The sequence below is a fragment of the Megascapheus bottae genome, chromosome 5 (genome assembly GCF_031878675.1).
Source record: "Megascapheus bottae isolate mThoBot1 chromosome 5, mThoBot2.hap1, whole genome shotgun sequence".
Classification (NCBI taxonomy): domain Eukaryota; kingdom Metazoa; phylum Chordata; class Mammalia; order Rodentia; family Geomyidae; genus Megascapheus; species Megascapheus bottae.
In genome coordinates, this window is record NC_143513.1 from 67,131,287 (window position 1) to 67,155,258 (window position 23,972).

General features: G+C 46.5%; 2 protein-coding genes across 2 annotated transcripts in view; one reads left to right on the forward strand and one right to left on the reverse strand.

Moving 5' to 3' along the window:
• Positions 1–23,972, forward strand: part of Snd1 (staphylococcal nuclease and tudor domain containing 1) — a 450,499-nt gene that overhangs the window by 378,382 nt on the left and 48,145 nt on the right. The gene's annotated exons all lie outside the window — the stretch shown is intronic.
• On the reverse strand, positions 7,451–11,661 carry Lrrc4 (leucine rich repeat containing 4). Its single transcript, XM_090333251.1, has 2 exons — positions 11,574–11,661; positions 7,451–11,388 (listed from the first exon to the last, which is right to left on the reverse strand). The coding sequence occupies exon 2, from the start codon at positions 11,286–11,288 to the stop codon at positions 9,330–9,332; it is 1,959 nt and encodes a 652-aa protein (XP_090189377.1). The 5' UTR covers positions 11,289–11,388; positions 11,574–11,661; the 3' UTR covers positions 7,451–9,329.

Sequence of the window (23,972 nt, forward strand, 5' to 3'; positions counted from 1 at the left end):
TGTTCTATGGCTTTTTTCACCTCTCAACCTATTTTGACCTAGGTCTGCTGTAGCAAGCCTGCTAAAGAAGATGAGCATTGTCTTTGGTTGTCTTTCTCTATCTCCATCAAGAACACAGCCTCCTGGCTGGCTAATCTCTCCTGTGTAATGTTAGAAGCTCCTCCAAGAGAAAGGGAATTCTCTGGCACAGTTAGTCTCAACACCAGCATAACACAGGCTGTTGCTTAGGAGTGGGAATTATTAGAGTCAGACCATTCTGGGAGGGGACTGATCTCTAGGGGAGCTAGCAGAAATTACTAGCTCCTTAATAGATAGAAACTCATTTACTTGAAGCCCCCGCCCTCCTCTTTATTCCTCTGCATTCCCCACCTCCCTTCTCTTCCCTGCTTTGAAGTTGAAAAGAGAGGTAACTCCACCACATCCAAGATAGCAAATGTCTGCTAAATTAACTTGGTTAGGAGTGATCCTTTGCTAGAAGCAACTGTTTAGAATGTTGCTACTGGGATTTCACTTAAAGCTATCATGAAGGAAGCACAGTTTAATTAAATATATGGTGATAAAATTATAGCCAGGGCCATTCTGTTTTCCGAGAAAGGATTTGTTGAGATGGGAGAAAAGACAACTGACTGAGTTCTTAGACTTCATGTTTCAGGAGAGGCCTCCAAGTCAGTGAAAGCTTATGCTCTGATGATCTCTGTGTGTGTGTGTGTGTGTGTGTGTGTGTGTGTGTGTGTGTGTGTGTGTGTGTGTGTGTGTGTGTGTGTGTGTGTGTGTGTACAGAATAAGCAAAATACAAAAACCGGACACCAGACTGCTCTTCTTATGATCTTGACAGACCTTGGCTTGCTTAGCCTTCCCTATATAGGAACAAGTGCTACCTTTCTGTACAGAACTGAGAGAGGAGAAGGCTACTTCAACAAGAGGAAGAAAAACACATTTGATTTATTAGCTATTTGGATCACCATCTAAACTCACATGCCCTAACCACTTACAGATGCCGAGAAAGGAAAAGTTGTCTGACTTCTCAACTCAAGCCATTTGAATGAAATCCTGGGTGCCATCTGTCTCAGAGCATTAAACACAAATAAAAGTACTAGAAGGGGTTTCACAGACTCCTGGGAGCACTAAACACTTTGCCATTTCTGTGCTTGATGCTCCCCTGGAATTAAAGGTCATGGTCACCCTGCTAGATTGAAAACCAAGAGGCCAGAAATCTGGTCTCTGCATTACCAGCTACATGATACTAGGCAAGTCACCTTATTCTAGGTTGCATCTTTCTCATAAAGAAAATGAGGCAGCTCAAATATAAGGTATTCTTGTCTGAGTCCACATCTCTGGAGCTAAATCCATACTGTGTATTAGTATCCAGGGACATCCCACATGTATTGTCAGCCAACTTTGATAATATACCTGTGATATGAAGGTGTTCTCAGCTGACAAGATACCACTAGTCAGAATACATGTGGATTTTGAACAAGAGACAGAAAGAAGGATTAAGGGAAGAAAAAGCCATCACCAGGTACAGTGGACTGGAAATAGGAAAGGCTTGGGATGGGCCAGCACCTTGTCTTTCTGTGCCCATACTTCTCTCTAGCTTCAGACCTTTTTCTGACACTTGTGCACCCAGTACACTCAGAGTTCTCACAGTCTCATCCCTCCTAAGAGAAATGATGAAACGAAAACGGGCTTTGAGGTCACTCAGTCTTGCCTTGTCTCTCTGACTCCCCTCTCCTTGTTTCTGATTGGAAAAAGTCTTTCCCTGTTTCCTTTAGCAGTTTTTAAGACTTGACTTTTCCTTCCTTTCATACTGAAGACTATTCTCTCAAAAGAGATGAATTGGAAGAATATGCTGTCATGTCAGAAGGAAGCCATTGTCAATTCACACAGGCAAATGCTAATAGGATAAAGTATTAGCCGACTTCCTTTAAGTCTAGAAATTAAGTCTTCTCGGAATGGTAATAGATTATAACTTGTAACCTCTAGCTTGCAGACTGAAAGAACAGACTGGGGCCTCAGATTCATTGTGAGGGATTCACTGAGCATTTCCTCCAGACAGGGCTGCAAAATCCGGGGAACTAGTACTTGGATCCTGGCTGCAACTGCCTCTGAAGAAAGTTGCCTATAACTCATTCAGCTCTCCTACAGGGTGAATTGTCTTGAGCAGGAACTACTGTCTGAATGAACCTAGGGGTGAACCTTTACCCACCAACTCTGTGGGTAAAGGAAGGAAGTCGGTCTTGTCAATCTTTTAAGACTGGTAAGAAATAGCCTGAGGCCAGGAAACCAAACTTTGCCCAGGGAACAGTTAGTGTTTGAAGCTCTTCTCCATCTCCTTGCTGACTCACTAAGCAGGTAGAATGACTTATCTAGTGACTAAAAAAGAACCAGCTCAGAGACACAGGGAAACCAGAGTTGAGACCTTAAAGGGACTGGAAAAGAGATTACAGATTAAGGAGCCACCTTGGAAAGGAAATAGCATATGAACTATTAGAAACCAGAAAGGCTGTCATTCTTTTTGGATCATGGAGAATTTCCTAGGTCTTGTCAAGACATATGAATGGATTCAAATGACAGGTATGAAAGGAAAAAAAAACCTGATATAATTAATTGGAAGGTATATTAGCAGGAATGTAAGAAGTGGATATGAAAGAAACAAGAGAATCAAAGACAGTTCTGTGGCATTTTGTAATTGATTGGAACATGAGTAATTGCTCTAGTATTGTCACTGGGTGCACAGAATGAGAGAACTTGAAAGACTGAGTATTACTTTGGTCTATCTAGCCCTCATACCTGGTGTTAGAGTGGCCTCTCATCTAAGTGCTTCCCCACTGAAGGTTCTTTGAGGAGGTAACACTGTCCTCTTAAGTGCTAACTTGCTTTGACAAGACAGCTTCTCCCAGGATATCCCCACAGGCCTGTGCCTACTCTCTGACTCATTCCAAGTGTCCATGTGCACTGAACTCATAGTCATCATTATTTCTATGGGCAACCACGACTTCTGTTAACACTGTAATGATGATCTTTTTGTGCATAAATAGTGAGCTGCATCCTCTCTTCACTATCATCCCTCCCCGCCACAGTAACTGTGCCTTAGTAGAAATGAGGTGATAGGCTCAAAGTAGACTTAAAGGAACACTCAGGGGTTGGGATGAGTACTGCCCTGAGGCTTCGGTTGCTTCTCCAGCCACAGCACAGGAAACGGGTTAGGTAGTTTGGCCCAAGTACTGGCATGTGTCAGAGGATAAAGCCTGTGATCATCCAAAAATTTAATTCCAGCCTCTCATTAGACTACATTCTTTCTTTAGCTTCACTTGAAAAGTTGATCTCCTTGCTTTCCTTCTCCTCTGTTCCATGCCATCATTTTCACACCAATAGTTCCTCACCATCCAGGGTCCAGTCAGCTTCTTGCTAAGGCAGAAGAATCTCCTTAGCTTTCCTGCTTAACTGCATTGCAGACCCTTGCCTGTGTATTTGCCACACTTTACTTGCTCAAATTATTGTGGGGCTTTTTTGGTTTGGGTTTGGGTTTTTTACTCCCTGTTTGTTTTCTAAGCTCTCTAATCCTGCTTGGAAGTAGCCTTTCTGTGCCAATAGACTTCTCCCTCCTAATACCTTCCCCTCTGTACCCTCAAGCCTGGTACAGCTTCATAGTCAGGAAGGATTTTTATCACTGACCTACTGAATAATACTGCTTCAATTGCACCATGGTGGAGAATCAGGAATAGGTGGAAACTTGAATATTTTAGGAAGCTTTCTCTCTTGTCTGACCCCTCTGTGTCAGATAGGCAAGAAATGCCTTTACCAAAAGAAACCTGTTCTTGGACAAGTGTATTGGGCCAGTTGCAGAGCTGGTTTAGGGATAGAGCATAAGGTAGATTTCTCAGGGTGGAGAATATAATCATCTTTCCCACAGTGCTTGCTTATAGGTAGTGCTGTCCCTGACTTCTAGGTAACCATTCTTCCACTGGAACAGTGTACCTAAGCACGTTTCTTCTTTGGGCATAGACAAGATTCAAGAATAGAGGGGGTGATAGGCACTGTTCTTTTTGTGTATATATTTACACAGGCCATGTAACAACTATGTAGCACTTACAGGCAAGAAAAGTAAATGTGAGAGAGATACAGATATAAATCACAGCTTCAATTCTCACAACAATCTATGAAATAGTGAAATATAGATAGTAATATTACCTCAATTTTACAGCTGAAAATTACTTGCCCAAAGTTACAGAGTTAAAATAATTGAGCTGGGATTCCACCCAGAACGACTGGCACCAGAGTCTATGCTTACAAGCATTATGCTACATTTGTGTGTGTGTGTGTGTGTGTGTGTGTGTGTGAGTGTGTGTGTGTGTGCGCATAACATAGGTTTTTTTTCCACACACATACCTATCTATATACATACATTTTTAGCTAATCTAGTTCCTATAGTCCTTAACCCTAACCGAGTAATTTACTTCACTTTAACTTAAAACAAAGATGAAAATAACAGAAATACCCTGCCCAAATAATTCTTCCTCCTACAAGGGAAAAAAATGCTTTCTAAATGAATGGAGAGGGCCGGGAGTTTGGCCTAGTGGTTAAAGTGCGTGCCTAGCATGCATGAAGACCTGGGTTCGATTCCTTGGTACCACATACATAGAAAAAAGCCAGAAGTGGTGCTGAGTCTCAAGTGGTAGAGCTCTAGCCTTGAGAAAGTCTAAGGACAGTGCTCAGGCCCTGAGCTCAAGCCCAGGACTGACCCAAAAAATAAATAAATAAATAAATAAATAAATAAATAAACAAACAAATAAATAAATAAATAAATAAATAAATGGAGACCAAAAGAGTTGCTTTAAGCCAAAAAGTGCTTTGCAGTTTCGCTGAGGCAGGATTTAGAAATGGTGTGAACAATGACTGCATTAGCCGATGGCATAGAGTGCTCAGTTGCCAGCAGAAGAGATAAAATCAGACATATGTTTGGTTATAAATCTTATTTCTTTCTCCCTTCCCCTTCTCCATCCCTCCTTCATCTTTCTCTTCTCTCATTTTAAGCCCTTGCTGCTCTGTTGCACTGAGATGATGGAGCTTTAATTGTGGGCTCTGGCCCCCTAAGGTGAGGTGAGCAAGGCCTGCTTAGCCTTCTCCAGTCATCTCCACTGAAGAAATCCAGAGGCCATGTACTGTAGCCCTATTCCCTGCCAACAATAAGAATTGTCTTACAGAGCCTCTCTGCCCAGTGTTCTATGCAGCACCCAGCAAGTTGCTGGCCTCAATACATGTTAAATAGCCACGATAAAGCTAATGTCTCCAGGCCTTAGAAACTAGCCTGTCTACCTTCATTGATATTAGGATACAGCATTACACTGAAGGGTGATAAGAAGCCCTGAAGCAGGGCAGTCACAGCATGGTATTTAAAGCACTAAGGCTGGGAAGATAGAGCAAAGGGAAGTAATGAAGGACTCCCTCTCCCACCACCACCAATATCTCTAGTTATTTTGGGGCCTAAATGACTAGAAACCACTACTCTATGAAGAATTTTTCTAGTAGGGCCTTCAAAATTTCCAACAGTCATTTGCTCTACAAAGCTTTCCAGCTGATATTTGGGAAGAAACCAAGCCCTCTTTCTCACTGTAAGCACACCATCTTACCTACTCCATCTTTTCTCCCATATCTTCACTTTGGGATTCTGCAGTCTCTGTTTGCCATTGGGCCTAAGAATCAGGAAACAGTTTCATATGGTCTTGAGAATCCAAGCCTTTAGTGAGCACATATGGAGATCCTGTGCTCAGAATTTTGTTCAGGCCCTGCCAGTGTTATAGTAATACCTGGGTGACAGAACTCTCTGTCAGCTTGTAGTAAAAGCCCACAAAAGTTATCTGTAGGAGGTCCCATTTTGACATGGAAAGAAACAGTTTCGATGGCCAGTAAGAAAACACGTTTTACTTGGGAAACTAATCCTGGGTTTTAGTTCTACCTCTGTTGCTAACTAGCAGTGTGATCTTGGATATGTCTTTCCATTTCTCTGGGGCTCAGTTTCCTTGACCATAAAATGCAAAGAGATTAAACAAAATGGTTTTTCATGGCCTCAAATTCTATAATGAAAATTCTGCAATGCCTTATACTTAGCCACAATTTGCTATAACTAACCTGAGGAAGAGCTGTCAACCCACATTCTATTCCCAGGTAACCAGTCTTAAAGTTTGGCCAGGTCCAATGATGAGTCACTAAAGCCAGCCTTAAAGGCTCCCTTTCAGTACTCGTGAGGCTCCTCTGAAAAGCTGCCCCATGTGCCTGCTTAGAGGAGGATAAACTCAGCATTATGGCAAAGAAAGGCTCTGCTCCAAATGCTGAACTGGTGCCAGACCAGAGGGTGGGTCCGTGAAGACATTGCCATTGCAGCACTAAGGGTACTTAGGAATCGTCCTCTCTAGTCTCCCCAATCCTGTGAGGTTCCTTCTGGAAAATGTTTCTCCTTCAGATTCCAAGACCTGAATATGCTTTATTATCCCTAGGACAAATGCCTTTCTTCTTAGTTCTCTTCCCACAAGTGTTTTCTGCCCATTCTCCTCATCTTTCCTCAAGCATTTGTTCAGCAAGACCCTTTACATTGTGGAGTTACTGCCTAAATTCTCTGACAGCTCAGATAACTGTCCAAAAATAAGGGAGGAGTGGGTGTTAGGACATTGGCTCCCCATGCTTCATTGCTGAGGCAGCAACTTCCCCAGTTACTTCAGAATGTATTCCCAGGAAGCTGTTATGAACAGCCAGAGTTATCATGTGGCACTAGGGAAGGAAGTCATTTCGCTTTTTATCTGGTCCTAGCCAAGAAAGTCCCACCCTTTGGTCTGCTGCAGTTTCCCTCTTCATTGAGGTAGAGTGCTAAAGGAGGGCCTAGGGAATGAACCTTTGCTGCCTATGTTATCAATGTGTGCCTGTGCCTATGTGCCACTACAAGCACTGATACCCAGAAATGATCTCTATGTCCAGGAAGATTCAGAATTGGCCCTTTCTTAGCCAGCTGCTGCAAAGTGCTGCCTCTTTCCCTTCCTCCTCAGTGCCAGAGATCACACCCACTCAATCCTGATTCCCTGCATTAGTATAAATACTAGTAGTGAAGACACGCAGGGTCCCCACACATGGAACCTCTCTGGAAGTCCTTAGTCTGTGAGCCTCAAGAGAGAGACCCCACCTCCACCAAGACACATTTGACTATTCCACACCCAGAGAACTAAAGCAGCATTGCCTGTGGGAAATAGCAGCCAAACTATATTACTGCAACCCTCTTAAATCCAGGTCCCCCTCTGGGACCTTGGGTTGAGCTGGTGCTGCCTGACCAGCAGCTTCTGCTGAGGCGGCATTTCCCTTTTGGCCAGGTCCCAGGAGCAGAGGCTGACCCATTTCCCCTGGTTTTCCAGGGCACGGGGAATTTGGTTATACCCCCAACAAAGCCAGGTACTAACACATTAGCTCATGGAAGGTGCACTAGAGTTGGGGTGCATTTATTTAAACTAAGGAAACGTTGACAGCTTTAGCATTTTCCCACATTTAAAATATATTTAACATTTGTCTTTCCCATCTTCCTCCCCTCGCCCCCATTTTTCAAATAGAAATGATTTAGTTTAATGCTCATAAGAATCTATAGGTTCCGGTCTTATTCAATTTAACCCTTTGGGGACAGTGAATTAAAAATTGAACAATATTTATTAAAATACAAAAATACACTTTTCTCACATTACAATCAGTGGTTTTTTGTTGTTGTTGTTGGCATTCTCCTCACCCATACCACCCCCTTTCAAATCTGAACCCTTTATTTCCTCTTAAAGCTAAAATAACTGAAAGACGTTACAGATTAAATGGACCAGAATAACAGATCTTGGCCTTCCCCTTTCCTTCCACCTCCTTTGGAGGTAGGCTTGGGGGAGAGAAGCTTCCCCAGTGATGCCCATTAAACAGGACTACATGCAGAACTCACTCGTGTATGTATGTGTGTCACTTTTTTTAAAATATGGATTTCACAGTTTTTTGTGAAGCATCCTAGTTGGCAAAGGCTTCTGTACTTTAATTGAGCCCATGCCCTTTTTGTCTCTCCTTTTTTCTTCTCTACTCATGTTCTGCCCCCACTCTATCACCACAACCAGTTGGCATCAGCTGTAATAATCCCTAATGAATCAGCATTTAGAATAGTCACCAAATCCCAAGCGTGAGAAAAGCTTCCACTCCCCCAAGCTCTACACTCCCAGCCTTTCCTCCCTCTCTACCTTTAAAACAAACAAGACCTTTCTGAGAAATTATAAAATGCCATCATTGTCTACAATCATTTGTCAGATACCTGGAACAACAGGTGGACATGGCACAACACTAATTTATGGCCTCCAGTGAATCATTCTCTGCTTTGCTCTCCTTCCCGCCCTCCTAGGTGCCGCACCCCCTTCAGGCTGCTTCCTTCTCCTGGGAAACCCTGAATAGACACATGCCTTGCAGAGTAGGTTAAGCCCAATTGCAGAAATCTGGTGCAATGTGAGAGCATTTGACTGAGCCACACCAGGCTCCCTTCCTTCGTGGCTCTGTTCTGAAGCAGTGTCAGGCAGGGATGAGGCACATATATGTCCTGGTGCAGTGCACAAACCTAGAGGATTAGTGCACACGGACAAAGACTCAGCCGCCTTTAAGGATTCATCAGACTCTGTGTGTGTGTGTGTGTGTGTGTGTGTGTGTGTGTGTGTGTGTGTGTGTGTGTGGTTTTCCTACTTTAAATACATTTACAGATTTATCTTCCCTTTGGCCTCTGAAAGAAAAAATAGTTTATTGCCTCTCAAAATTTTGGCACAGTACAAATTCATGGTGCTTTTTTTTCTTTTGTATTTTTTTAAATAAGATAAATCTGCAAAGACAGCTCCCGACTTAAGAAAGATGTCTGTAGAAATGGGTATTCCTGTATCCTATGAAGTTACTTCTTAAAAATGATAATGCAGCTATCCTTCTTACCCCCTTAATGGCCTGCACCCTGCTCCTCTTTTGGGGTGTTTCTGTTGTTTGACTTTGTTTTTATCTTTTCCACCTAAACCAGAAAACGCTTCTGGCAGCACAGCAAGTTGACTTGTAGCTTGTACCCACAACATGCCCAAGATTCCCACCCTCCCCCTTTAAATAGAACTTACAAGTTAGAAAATAGTTTTGTTTTGATTTTTTTCTTTTTAAATTTTAATATAATCTGTTTTTTAACCAGCCCATAGATTTAATATATAAGCATATACAAGAAAAAGTCTCTCCCCACTCTGTACAAAAAGTTGCTGTCTCTTTTTTTGTGCATTCTATTGCATTTTATAAGTTTTGGGGGGGGAGGGGAGTCATATTTGAGTTTCCTGTACCTTGTCCTTGGTATGGGTCTGAATTATATAAGGTTCAGAGATAGTGGTGACTGTGGGGTGTAGAGAGTTCCCCAAGCTGTTTTCTGTCCAGTGGGCCCCGTGTGCTGGTTTGTAGGTGTTGTAGTTAATATGGTCATGTATTGTGGGCAGCACTACTGCCCCCTCACCTGATACACCGGATGGAGCTGCTGTTGCTGCTGCAGATGCTGCTGCTGGGATGTCTTCATCCACCTGAATAATCTCAACTGTCCGGGCGGCTGTGACTGTACTCCGCTGCTGGTGCCGCTTGCGAAGTTTATAGAAGACAATCAACATGGCGGCAGCTAATAGAGTTACTGCCACAAAGCAGCCAATGATGATCTTGGTGGTCTTCATGACTTCATCCAGGCTGGTTTGCATCTTGTCAGTGGTGTCTGTCGCGGGTACTGCCACCTGCTTGGGCACACGGGTGGTCTGAATGAGCACCGTGGTAGAGGTGGTATATGCCGGCTGGTAACCAGTAGATGTGGTAGGAGCTGGCTTGTACTTTCTCGTGGTGTCCTCAGGTGAGATCTCTGTGGTCTCCACTGTGACCGTGGTAAAGAAGCTATAGTTGGAGGTGTTGAGCTCGGCCGTGCTCACATTAAGGTAGGCCGAGGCATTAGAGTTGCCCGCCACATTGGTCACCATACATGTGTATACTCCAGTGTCTGAGAGCAGCACACGGGAAAAGTTCAAGGTGCCATCGTTGAGGACGGAGATCCGTGGGTGGCGGGAGGCGTGGCTGAGCACTGTCCCATTGGGCAGCAACCACTTCACAGAGGACATAGGGGGAGTCCGACACTTAAGTTCTGCCATCCGATCCTCAGAGATATTGAGATCGCGAGGTGCATCCATGATAAAAGGAGCAGAGCACTGGAAGGAGGCCTGGTCCATCTCCACCAGGTAGCGGCCTCGCATGTGCATGGGAGCATGACAGCGACCACAGCAGGTAGAGTTTGTGGGTATATATTCCCGAAGCCACCAGGCAAGCCACAGAATGTCACAATCACAGTTCCAAGGATTGTGGTGGAGGTGCAACTCCACCAGGTACCTCAGTGGGGTGAAGAGGTCATGGGGCAAAGAAGAGAGGTTATTGTGGGCCAAGTTGAGCTCCACAAGCGAGGCTAGCCCATCAAAAGCATTCCGCTCAATCAAGCTGACCTGTGAGTTCATGACCCACAGCTTCTTCAAGGAGCTTAGGCCATGGAAGGAGCCAGGCCTGATCTCAGGGAAGTGGTTCCCAGACATCTCCAGCTCCTCCAGCCCCACCAGGGGGGTGAGATTGGGCATATCTTTAATGTTGCACATTCCCAAGTTCAGGTACTTGAGGTTGAACAGCCCCTCAAAAGCCCCCTCTGAGATATACTCCAGCTTCTTGAGCTCCCCCAAGTCCAGGCGCATGAGGGAGGGCACACGGTTGAAGGCATAAGAGGGGATGCTCTCTATGGGGTTGTTGCGAAGCCAGAGCTCCCGCAGCTTGGACAGGTACTCAAAGGCCCCACTGGGGATGACCGTCAGCCAGTTGTCAAAGAGCTCCAGAGTGTTGAGGCTGGCCAGGCCGTTGAAGGCCCCCACCTCTATCTGCCTGATGGAGTTCCTGCCCAGCTGCAGGACCTCCAGATGGTGCAGGTGTCGGAAGGTGTCGGCCTGGATCATCTGGATGTTGTTTTCCATGAGGTTGAGGTACCGGGTGTTGGAGGGAATGCCCTGCGGGACTTCGGAGAGGCCCCGGCGGGTGCACACCACCTTGCTGAACTGGTTACTGCAGGAGCAGACGGAGGGGCAGTTCTGGGGCCCAGCGGAGGCGGCAGCAGCGATGGCTGCACAGAGAATGCACACTTGCGCGGTGAGGTAGACGACGGGGAGCAGGACGGCATTCCAGGTGTGGTGCACAGTTACCTGCCACAAGAGCTTCATGGTGTGGCACGTTCATAATTCACCATCGCCTGGGATTTTGGCTTGGAAAGGAGAACCAGCCCTACCCCGGCTTAAGTGAGCTAGGAGCTCCTCTTTCCATCTGGAGAAGGAGGTGGGGAGGGGGCGATTAGAGAGACGGACCAGATCGGGCGTGCAAAAATCCAGCCAAACTACCGAGCAGAGCGGCCCCTCATCCAGCTGCCCACCCTCAAGGCTAGCCCTCCGAAAGCGAAGACTTTCTCTCCCACCTTGCAACCATCCCCACCCAATTCGTTGTCCACCTACCTCGGAAGAAAGGCAGCAGAGAACTGGCGCGGTGTCCTTAAGCTTTCTCCACGGGAGCTGGGCACCTCGTTCCCATTCTGACTTCTTAGTTTTAATTAACAAAAGGGGGAAGTCGTGGGGGCGGGGAGGGCAGCGGGGAGGGGAGGGGTGGGGGAGACAAAATGGCTTCTAGTAAATCCGGAGCCCGAGCCGGCAAAGCCGCGGAGTTGAGGCGCGCCAGGGAGAGCCAAGGCCCGGCGGACTATGCAGGTGCGTCCCCCCCCCTCGGCCCGGGGAGCGGCGCCACCAGTGCTTCGCTGCTTTGTCCTTGGACCCTGGCACCCGCGCGCTCCAGCAGCGGGGGAAGACGCTTCATCGCCAAAGTGTGCCTCCGGCGCCCCCAGCCCTCTCCCCGGCCAGCGCTGGGGAGGGGGAGCCGGGGTGCCCCGGAGCCGCCCAGGCCGCGCTCGCTGGCTCGCTGACGGTGGCGGTGGTGGCGGCGGCGGCTTGCTTGCTGCTGCGCTCCGCTCTCGTGGCGTTGGCCGCTCCGGGCCGGTGGCAGCTGATTGCGGCGGGTGGTGAGCTCGCGGGGCGGCGAGAGTTAAGAGGAGGTGTTGGCAGCGCCTGGCCCTCCCCAGACACACACCCCCTTTCTCCTCGCCTCTTCTCACAAGGGTTAAAAGACAAAACGGGGCTGAGTTCTCCAGTCCGCCGTCTGCTGGTGCGAGAAGCGGTAATCCGTCCAGCCTCTGAGGGGCAGCGACGCGGCGCCGGGACCCGTCCGAGGGCCGAGGAGCGCGCGGCGCCCGCGATCGCGCCCGCACCGCAGGCCCCTTCAGGGAGTCCGGGGGCGGGCGCGGGTCCGCCGGCGGGCGCCGCAGCCCCTGGCGGCGCGCGACCGCCCGCCGCCGCCCGTCACTGGCCGGCCCCCGGCGCGCCGCCGGCCCGGGCTTCGTGCGGAGAGGACGAGTTCGCGGCTGAGGCTCCCCGCGCCTTCAGCGGCTGCGCTGCCAGCGGACTGCTGCAGCGACTCGAGCGCTGGCGGCGGCGGCCTGAGCAGCGGGGGTCGCAGCTGCGGGAAGCGCTCCGGAGCCCGGGAACATGGTCCCAACTGGCTAAAGGCGGCAGCGGCGGCGGCTACCGCGGGGCCCCCGCGCTCGGTGCCCACCGTCTCCTCCTCGCGCTGGGCTCGCGGCGTTGCAGGCAGCAGCCACGCAGACTGCTCTCTCATCCTTTTGTCCTTCAGTCAGAACGTGAATGTACTGCTGACGCATACTGTTCTGGGGAGAAGATTAGCGTGATGCAGTGCTCTTATGTATGAACACCGCTCCCCCGCCGCCGCCGCCTGCCCTCGAGGGGTTAACGCCGCCGCCTTCCAGCGCCGCGCCGGCCCGCGCTGCGCAGCCCGGCTCCGCGCCCGGTCCCGGTCCGCCGGCCGCCCGCCCGCCTACCTTCCTCCCTTCTTCCTTCCTTGCTTCCTTCCTCCTGTCCCCACCCCCATCCCCCCTCCCCGGCCGCTTCCTCCCCGCCCCCTCCGGACGAGGGGAGCGGGCCGGGCCCGGCGAGCGAGCGGACGGGCGAGCGGGCCCGGCGAGCGTCAAGTGTGGGGCCGAGCACTCGTCCACTCGTCGCAGGCGTTCGCAGCTATTTTGGTCCAGCTGGAGTGAGCTGCCGAGTGGCCGCTGATAGGCTGGATCGGTGCGGGGCTGCTGCGGGAGACTGCGCGGCCCCCGCCCCGGCCCGACGCTGCTGGGCTCAGGGGCCGGCGAGCTGGGGGCGCGGCGGCCCGCGGCGGGGCGGCTGCAGTTGGCAGCTCTCCTGCCCGGCCCGAGTCATCCTCTCCCTGGCCGAATGCTGACGGGGCGCCTCGCCGTGCCGCGCCGCCGCCGCCGAGGCAGCGGGAGATGCCGGCTCGTACTCAGAGTTTGGAGCTGCATGGTGGTGGGGACTCGGGGGCGGAACCCGCAGCAGCCAGCACTGCTTCACCGTGGCACTGGTGCCTGGTGCCTCTCCCTCCTGCCCCCGCCCTCACCCCTCCTGGGCTCCAACTAGGGCTTTAAATGATAGTTTTCTTAATGAGGGCTGCGGGGGCGGGAAACAGTGGAAGGAAAGACAGGGTGCCAGGAGCTAGGGGAATGACAACCTGGGAAGGATTGAGGTGAACTCCAGAACCCACGGTGCAACCCACGGTTCATTCATGGAGCTGCAGCCTTGCCTCTGTGTCGCCCCTCTCATCTCCCCTACGCGCAGGAATCACGAAGGATGCTCCTGTCATCTGCCCCTTGAGCCTCCCAGCCCATTCATTGCCTGGGACTCCCTAAGAAAGAACTGCGTAGCAACCCGCTGTAGCAGTTTGCTGGTTTTTCCAGAGGAGAAGCCTGGGCATTCGGCAGACGAGTGTAACAGAAGAAGACTAGATGGGCCTTTTCCTATTCCCGCCCCGCCAAAAAAAAAAAAACCTTTTTCAGCCAAGTTGGGGGTGGGGCCGTGTGTGGCTCAACCCTGGGATGGAGGGCCGGCGCTGCCTCCACGCAGACTTCTCCTTTCCTACCCTCTTCCTGTGGAAGCCTGCTTGTTAAATCTGGCGAGCCTGCTTGTTACAATCAACCCTAGTCGCTTGCACACAGGCTGTTGTTTAAGAATCATGATGCCCAGGATTTCTTAGCTTTCTGTATTGTATCAACCCTATAATCTCATCTGTTGCCTGATGACCTAACCCCTTAAATTGCCATAATATTCTTCAAGTTCTGGAAGCGGTTGCATTGTAGACAAATGATATCCCCATTCTTTCCCCAGACCTTTCTATTTGCATTTGCAGTCTTTTAAGAGCATCGATCATTGAAATTTATTGAAACCTTTCTGTGTGTATCACTGTTAATCTTCCCACCAACTCTGTTGTCTACTTTATAAGTGAGTCAAATATGTTCCCTAGAGTCATATAACAAATGGTAAAATCAGGATATGAACCCTGGCAGATGTCAGAGAACTTGGATGTGGAAGTGATTCCCCAAATGCTTCTCCTGTGGGATAAGAACTCGACTGTCATCCACCTACTTAAACAGTCATTTATCTATTATGTACTGCCCAGCACACTAAGAACTTCTACAGCTGTTCTTGGCATAATTTTCATTTATCCCAGTGAAATAATTGTCACTGTTGTCTCCATTTTACGGATAAGGACATTTAGCTCAGGCAAGCAAATAAATTGTTTACAGTCCTACAGCCAAAAAAATGACAGAGCCAGCCTTTCAAGCCAGTCTTCAAACTCTGAAGACCAGTATTTTCATATCTAAAGAGGATGTCCAGTGAATCTGCTCTGCATGAACCAAATAGTAAAGGCAAGGTCAGAGTAAGAATGGAAGCTCAGTGAGGATTATGACAAAGAAGTAAGATTGCATTGGGGCAAGGGGAGCAGAGCGGCTAAACAAATAAATCTCATCTGTGAATGAGGTTTCTCTTCTTGCTAACAGCTAGCACTGAGATGGTAGAGTACTCTAGTGTCACAGGAGACTTCAACTAGAATCAGATAGTGAACTGAAGTGTAGCTGTCCCTCCTTCCTCAGGCAGAAAAGAGGTTCTGCCTGGCCTGTGTAGGCAAACTTAGACCCCATCTGTTCAGCCCCGTGCCCAGCAAATGACAGCTGCTGCCCCTGCACTTATGAAGGTAGGTGGGAGGGAGAGCTAACTTGGATCGAACCAATGTGTAAGAGTGAGCTTTTCTCACAGTAAATGTTTGTGACTGCTATTGATAAGAGGAATCTTGCCAAGTTCTACACTGGACTGCTTTGCCCTCTGTAGGCCAACTGGGGGCCAAACAAGCACCTGAAGCCTCCACACTGGTCTGAAAAGGAGGTTGAGTGACCTTCAGCACACAGCCTCCTGGCCTAATGTAGCCTCTAACCTTGGTAAACTGAGTACCCTCAAACTGTGTGTTTAGAGGGAGGGGGCTTACCCTCACAACCTGTTTCTAGCTACTTCCTAGATTTGAAGTACCAATAAGGAATAAGAATGGAAGTGGGAGATCCAAACCTAGAGGAAGAGAAGAAATGCTGGGTTGAGAATATTCACTCACCATTTCACACGGAGAGACTAATGTGAGAGAGCCAGAGAGCTGAACACATCAGTAGAGACTAGGCAAGGCCTGTGCCAGCAGCTCAATATTGAAAAATGGGCCCTGCACTAAGACTGGGATACCTGAGTTATGATCACATTTCTGCTACTGTTCAGACATGATGAATTTTGAAATCTCTCTAAACTTGGTTCCTTCATTTACAAAATCAAAGAAATGGATTAAAAAATGCCTGGCAACCCCCATACTCTGATTTCCACCCCTTCTCACACATGTAGCTTTGGGAAGAAAGTTGATACTTCTTGGGATTGTAGCCAAGCTTGGAAATGGGCCATGAAGCTGAAGAGAGAATGCTTCCTTCAGTTTAATCTAGAGATCCATGGGGCCAGAGCAGAGCCGATGAGACTGTTTTCCCTTACTAAAAAGGCTAATAGATCACAGAATGTTAACATTACAAGATACCTTGGAGAGATTGCCTGGACTGCGCCTCTCTCTCATTTTACAGATGTTAAGGAAGCTCACAAAGGCATAGTGACTTACCTGAAGCCACATGACTAATTAATATCATAGTCTGTTCTTCTGTCAAAAATGTCAGCATATGGCTAATGGGCATTTAAGGCTCTGTTCTGTGATTATATATTCCAGTATTATATTTTGTTTTGATGAGTGTAAGGATGTATTTTTGATAGAGCTGCTTTGCCATTATGAGTGACTTGGACCTCTAATAAAGTGGATGCCATGGTCACCTAGAGAACTGAGTAGGCAAAATTACAAAAGACTGACTAGGCTAGACCACTCCCTGCCCTTCTTGGTTTTATATCCCAAGGCATTATCCTGAGCAGCCACTAGATGTCCATCATGCTTCATAGGGGTTCCCAGGAATGGCAGGGTACCATCTTGTTCTAAAAGACTTGTGCAATAGACATGGTTGTGCTGGTGGTTTCACTGGAACATTGCTTGTGATCTATTGGACCAACCATGAATTATTAGATTTCCCCTTTTGGCCACATCCTCATCAGCATTTGTTGCTGCTTGTTTTCTTGATAGTGGCCACTCTAACTGGGGTAAGGTAGAATCTCTTTGTTGTTTTGATTTATATTTCCTTTATGAGTAGAGATATTGAGCATTTCTTCATGAGTCTGTTTTCTAGATACTTCTGAGAAGTCTCTCTTTAAGTCATTAGCTCCTGTCATAATTGGGTTGTCATTTCTTTGAGAGTTTAATTTTGTGAGTTCTAAGTATATTCTAGACATTAGACCCTTGTCTGATATATAGTTGGTAAAAATTTGTTTCCCAGTCTGTAGGCTTTCTTTGTAGTTTGTAAGCTATGTCCTTTGCCATGTAGAAACTTTCATGTCTGATGCAATCCCATTTATCAAATCTGTCTTTGTTGGGCATCTAGATCTTTACTTAGAAAGCTTCAACCTATGTCTAGGAGCTCTAGTGTTAGCACTAGAGCCTCTTATAATAGTTTCATGGGATTTTAGAGACAGGTAGAGAAAGAAAAAAGAAAATGATATGGACATTATTTTCCAAAGTGGGAGGGAAAGATAAGGGGCAGTGAATTAGTAATGACAAAAAATAGCTTCAGGGGCCTGGAGTTTGGCCTAGTGGTAGAGTGCTTGCCTAGCCTGCACGAAGACCAGGGTTCGATTCCTTGGTACCACATACATAGAAAAAAAGCTGAAGTGGAGCCGAGGCTCAATTGGTAGAGCTCTAGCCTTGAGAAAGTACAAGGACAGTGCTCAGGCCCTGAGCTCAAGCCCAGGACTAGAAAAAAAAAAAAATAGCTTCAATGGTATACCATTTCTATCCAAGGTGAGAACACGTTGTGTCTGTATGTTTCTATCATTTCTAATCACACATGAAAATACCTCTCTCCAGGGTCAACTGGTCATGGACTTTGTGTACATTGTAAAGAAAAGGTTATTTTTCTTGTCTGTGATCTCATGGTGAGGCCAAGCTAAGTTATTACTGCCCACAGACATAAAGGGAATGGATTTTCTTCCTTGAATTTAGGATTCAAGGCAGTACAGATGTGTTCCAGAGTTGCCCACTCTTCTGAGTACCCTTAGATTCCACGATCGTTTTCCTCTGGTACTCTGCTGTTTAAGGAAAGTCAAAAGGTGAGTGGGTGGTGGGCTGCGTATATGGCTAGTAGTAGGACACCTTCTTTGTATGCCAGAGCCCTGGGGTGATCCCTGGCACAAAAGAGAGAGGAGGAGGAGGAGGAAGATGGGAAGCACAACATTCTCTGCAGATTCCACCCAATCAATATGTAAAATCATCAGCTGAAAAAAAAAATACAAAGTGGCTGCAAGAACAGCTAAGAGTGTTCCAATGCAAGGACCTTTCCTTCTCCTGAGACTAGTTTCCTTGTGGGATGTTTAAGAGAAAAGCCTCCAAAATACTGTCTGCCTCTCATAGGAGAGAGTCAGTTTGATAAGCCATAGCCACCTATGTAGGCCAGCAGATCAGAACGATCTACTTTAGGTACTTTGATACTGCCCCTTCTGCTTTTATGATGGCTTACCTTTAGTTGTACAGCAGTGATGATCATTTTAATGGAAGTATTTATAAGTATTTGTAAGACTAATAGTTCTTGAGGCTGCTCTAACAAATTACCACAGAGTTGGTATCTGAAACCAGTAAATTCTCTTGTAGTTCTGGAAGGTCAACGTTCACATTCTAGTAAGGTTAAGCTCCCTTAAGAGCTCTGAGGAGAATCTTTACTTACTGCTATCTTTTCTAGTTCCTGGTGGCATTCCTTCCCTCCTGACTGCATCACTTCAGTATGCCTTTGTGGTCACATGACCTCCTTTTTTTTTTCCTCTCCTGTTTGTGACTTACAAGTATATTTCATTTGCTTTCAGTCCCACCTTTAATCCAAGATACCTGTAGCCTTAACTTTATAGTTATATCTGAAAAGACCCCTGTTTCTAATATTCTGGAAATGCATTAAGACAATGACAAAGAAATTTCTATTTCAAATCTACCCAGAGCCCAAACTGAAAGGTGATGTTGGGATATACAGTAACTTCCCTATATCCTATGTTTTTCAGGGGTGGAAAAGCCAAGCTATATGATCATTGGCTCTTTCCAAGAGAAAGAAAGACAGTAGGTCCCTTGGAGAAAGAGAAAAGCTGACAAAGTATATTCTGGAAGTCTCTCTTTTATTTTCTTTCCCTTCATTCCATTTCTTAATTTTTATTTATTTATTTATTTATTTATTTATTTATTTATTTATTTTTGCCAGTCCTGGGCTTGAGCTCAGGGCCTGAGCACTGTCCTTGGACTTTCTCAAGGCTAGAGCTCTACCACTTGAGCCTCAGCACCACTTCTGGCTTTTTTCTTATGTGGTACCAAGGAATTGAACCTGGGTCTTTGTGCATGCTTGGCAAGCACTTTAACCACTAGGCCAAACTCCTTTTTTAATATTTTCTCTTTACATTGTATCTAGATTTAATCCCCAGTAATACTAGAAATACCTTTCTGCATTGCTACAAAATTTGTCTCAGTTGTAACTAAGTCAGAGAAATGTTGAGCTTCATGTTTCCTGAAGATTCAGAAATAGATCAGATCAGAGCCAGCAGGTGTGTGAAACTGCAGTTGTAGATGTGAAACTGAGTGTATGACTCCAGTAGTATATCAAATATCTCAGCCATAAGTTTGAACATTAATCAAGGATCTGTATCTACAATTACAATTAGCCTTTTCATAAACACACACATGTCACACATTTTAATTGAGAGGGATTAAATATTTTTCCAAAGTAGATTTTACAAATACGTTACATAAAAGTACAAGCAAATGCAGTATGGGGGAGGGGAGGGTGCAGAACCAAGCCTGGGGTAAGGAGGCATCCTTAGCATTGAGTCAGAATTACCACGGCTCAAATTCAGATCTGCTTCCTGCATACTAAATAAATGTGTTATGGGTCCTGGGGCTTAAACTCAGGGTCTGGTACTGTTCCTGACCTGCTTTTGCTCAAGTCTCGTGCTCTACCACTTCTGTCTTTTTTGGTAGTTAGAGATATGAATTCATGGACTTTCTGCCTGGATAGGCTTCAAACCATGGTTTTCAGATCTCAGCCTCCTGAATAGATAAGATTACAGGTATAAGCAACTAGTGCCTGGCAAAATGTGTTGTTTATGTCTCTGATTCATATATAAAGTGAGGTTATCTTTACTTTTTTATGGAATTATTGAAGCAAGTCAGAGAAATCAGTCTGTGCCAGCAAATCATAATAGTAGCAGTGGTACCTATTTTCTCATATGGAAAAATTATTTTATCCAAAGGTTGGTCACTGAGTGAATTCTTCCAACCTTCTTTTGTTTGATCTTTGTTTTCTTTTTTCCTAGACTCATTTGATCTTGGCATGGCTCCATTGTTACATTTTTAGTTTTTTACTCAAGCTGTAAAGTGTTTTTCACTATTTTTAACAGTTAATCATTTTTAATTTTAGACTTACAAACAATTCAAAAAGAGTACAGAGTTCCCATACACCTTTCACTCTGTCATCTTACAACTTCTCAAATGACCACAGAACATTTATTCAACTATTGATCTAAAGGCAGGTATTCATTCTTACCGTTTATAATCTACTCTCTATGATAACCAAAGAGATCTTTGTGACATATCAGATTATGTTATTGACTTACTTAAAATAACAGTAACAGCAAAGCTCCTTACCATGGCCCACAGGTCTTGAGCTTTCATCTTCTGCCCTGACCCCTGACATCTTTCTCCTTAATTCCCAGCACCTCAGTAACTAGGCGCCTCTCTCTTTGGAATACTCTTGAGCTTGCTTCTCTCCCTTCAGAATTTTTCTATGAATTCTACCTAGACCGTTCGGCTCCACAGAAGCAGGTGGCTGGTTTCTTGCTGACCAGGCCTCTTACAAAGGCCCCATGACTGCCCTAAGTTAGCCAACCAGTCTTGTTACATCACCTGGTTTTATTTTCTCATTACTATTTATTTATTTATTTATCCGTTATTTGTTTATCACAACTCCATCAAAGAACAAGTTGGATCCTTCATATTCTGTTCCCAACACCTTGATCACAGTAGTGAATTAATTATCTTAGAAAAACAACTTCTTTGGCCAAATGCTGGTGGCTCACACCTGTAATCCTAGCTACTCAGGAAGCTGTGATCTGAGGATTATGGTTCAAAACCGGTTTGGACAGGGAAGTCTATGAAACCCTTATCTCCAGTTAGCCACCAAAAAGCCAGAAGTGGCTCAGCTGGTAGAGTGCCAGCCTAGAGCACAAAAGCTCAGGGACAGCATGTTTTCTCCGAGTTTGAGCCCCAGAACTGTCGGGGCGGGGGGGGGGGGGCGTTCTTCAGTGGCTTGTGTAGAAAAGAACCCAGGCCTCCCTGATAGTGTATCAGTAGCTCTAACCTTGTTCTGAATATATGTTAATGTAGGTCTTAAATAGCCAGTTGTGTGTTTAACAAACAAACAAAAAAAACAGGATTAAGAAGTTTAGTGACCTTAAGATTTTATCAGTTCCCAGTTTTTAGTTTCCTAGCCTCTTGCTGACAGATTTATGAAAGGAACTTTATGGACGCATCATAGAAGTGCACAGATTCCTGGCAGTCATGAATATGTAAGGAGTAGGCCCAAGAGTGCACACAGGTACACGAGCACACATACCTGTGCGCAGGTGTGCAGATGCCTGTCATCTTCAGATTTGTAAAGTGCATTTCCCCAAAGGGAGTGAGGGCTGTTGAGCCTGAAATAGGAACACCAGGACAGTGAGATCAAATGCTTTGAAAGTGGCTGTGCCAACGCTTTTTGCTAATTAAAGAATGTTAGGACAATCACCACTAGCAGCAATAAAGGGCGCCCCATTACCTCGCTTTATGGCGAGCTGGGTAAATTTAAAGGCAGCTATAAATACCCCCACTGAGCGCCTGAGCTCAAGCACAGTGGGCGACTGGGCGAGGAGTAGAGCCCTGAGTTTCTGTCTCCCTCTATTCAGAATTTTATTTGCTGTCACTCCACAAATTTTGTATGACAAAAGAACACACAATTGTATCAGCACACTCTTACAGCACTCTCCCAGGGAGACAGCCAACAGCTGTGGGAAGTGACTGGAAGTCTGGCCTCCTAGGTCTTCCTCCTACTTTCTCTAGTGCTTTCCTTCCCTTTGGCTCAGAGGGAAGATGCTTCATCTTCTAACTCCAATTTCCCTTAACCATGGGTCACAGAAATTATTATTTAAAAAAAAGAAACATGGCTTAAGGCCATCTCCCCAGAATATTTTAGATCCCCTCACTGAGGGGATCTAAATGCTCCAGAGATGCTCCCTCAGTGCTCCAGAGAAAAACCTAAGCACTTAACATGAACAAATTGGAACGTACATTTTACCCATACACTATGGAATTTCTGGGTGAATTTAAGAGGTACACTTCCTCAGTGCTTTTATCTGTTCAATTTGCCCTGAAGCTTGTTGTTTCCTGATGTGTGGTTACTTCTTGCATCTCATCCATGGCCTCCAAGCCATTCTTAATATTCTTGGTTTGCAGAGCATTGCTATGCTGACCCTGCCTTCTCTGCTAGCCTTCTTGGTTTGCTCAGCTTCTTTGTTGATCATCTGTGTCCATCAAGCTGCGTTGAATAATTTGTTAATTATTTCCAATCTTGTCTTGCCAGCTTTGTGATGGCTAGGGTTTTCCCGGTTCCAATTGGTGTGACCTCAGTTCCCTGTTATTCTGTTACTGGCCTGGGAAGAGAGTCAAAGGACCCAAAGTAAAAGTGGGATGGACTTTTGTCAGTCTCTAGGGTAACCATCCTGACCATATCCCATCCTTGTACTAAAAGTTGAGGGCTGTATCCTTAAAATTGAAGGGGGGGAGTACAGCCCTAGGAACACCAGGAGAACCAGCTCCACCACCGGCTTTCCCATGAGTCATCAGATGAGCCATGGATGGGCTGGCTCACACCCAGCTTCCTGGATGTTGAATTCCCTTTTCATTAGGATAAGAAAGTTAGAGCTATAGATTCTGTCCTTTTTTTTTTTTTTTCGGGGGGGGGGGGGGGCGTCCGTGTTTCCAGATGAAAACTGCCTTTATATGTAGAGAATCAGCAGGTGAGGTGAGAGTGTGAATGAACATAAAACAGAGGAACTAGAGCACTCAAATACTCTTGTCAGACAGATAGGATGGGAATTTTCCCAGTTGTTTGATTAGCAGATTCTTTCTTGCCACCTGTGTAACATAGAGAATAATACGAATAGCTTAAGTTTTATCTCTCTTACTCTAGTTTACCACTCCTTTGACTTTAAACCCTCATCTTTCCATTTTTGGCATCCTAACCAGCCAGGTACTCATAGGAGCCTCTTATCTCTGGCTACTTTAAACTAATTTTCCTGAAGGATGCCAGGGTGTGACACTTGGCTTCTGATGAGGGCGCTGAAGCCTCAGGCATCATGAGGTTACCAGCTGAAGATCTGGGGCTCTCCTCCCCTTCTGTGAGCCTGGACACTGGCAGCCCAATACTGTGTCTCCTTCTTGGTAACTGTGGCCAGCCTGTGTGGCAACTCAGTGAGACTGCTTGATTTGTATTCAGTGTGCAAGTGCTGCTAGAAAAGCCCATGAGGACTCCTGCCAGCCAGTAATTCTGAAAGGGCTCTTTGTGCAAATGAGCAGTGCCCGCACTGGACAGAGCCCTCTCCCTCCCCTGCAAATGTCCTCTCTGGCCAGGCAACTTGGTGGTGCTTTAGAGCTGGCATGGAGCCTGTGGGGATCCCTCCCTAAGAGAAGACCATCTTGGGATCCCAGACACATGAAGTAACTTGAGCTTCCTCCTTCCTGCCCTGGCTTCTGGCTGTCTGCCTCCCAGTGCCAGTCAGTGGGATCTATTCAAGGCTATGTCTGTGCAGGAGCGAGACAGGAAGTGGAAAAGAGAGGATATGAATATGAACCAGTGAAGTGGCAACATTCTCATTCTTCTCTGGTGGGAACTCAGGAGGCCTAAGAAGGTTGTAGCCTGTGTGCAGTGCACCACTGCTGCACATCCTGCTGGTCTGGCCCATCTCTCCTCCCCAGCCATTTTGATTTCCTAATCAATTAAAGCAGCTTTTTGTCCCTGGTTGTCTGAAAAGGCAGAGAAATAAGACCCGTTATGCCTGTACATGTAGCAGCTGCAGAATAAGATTCTTTATCAAACTGAGACCAAAAAGAATCCCTGCTCCAATAGAAGCCAGGCTGAGCTCTGCCACTGGACGCTAACAACAACCGTGGCCCATGTTTAATGCCTCTCAAGGGAATTGGCTCCTGCCCCTGCAGCCTCCAACTAACTTTTAAGTCCTTTTTCAAATGTTATTTGTTATTAGTGAGTTTTC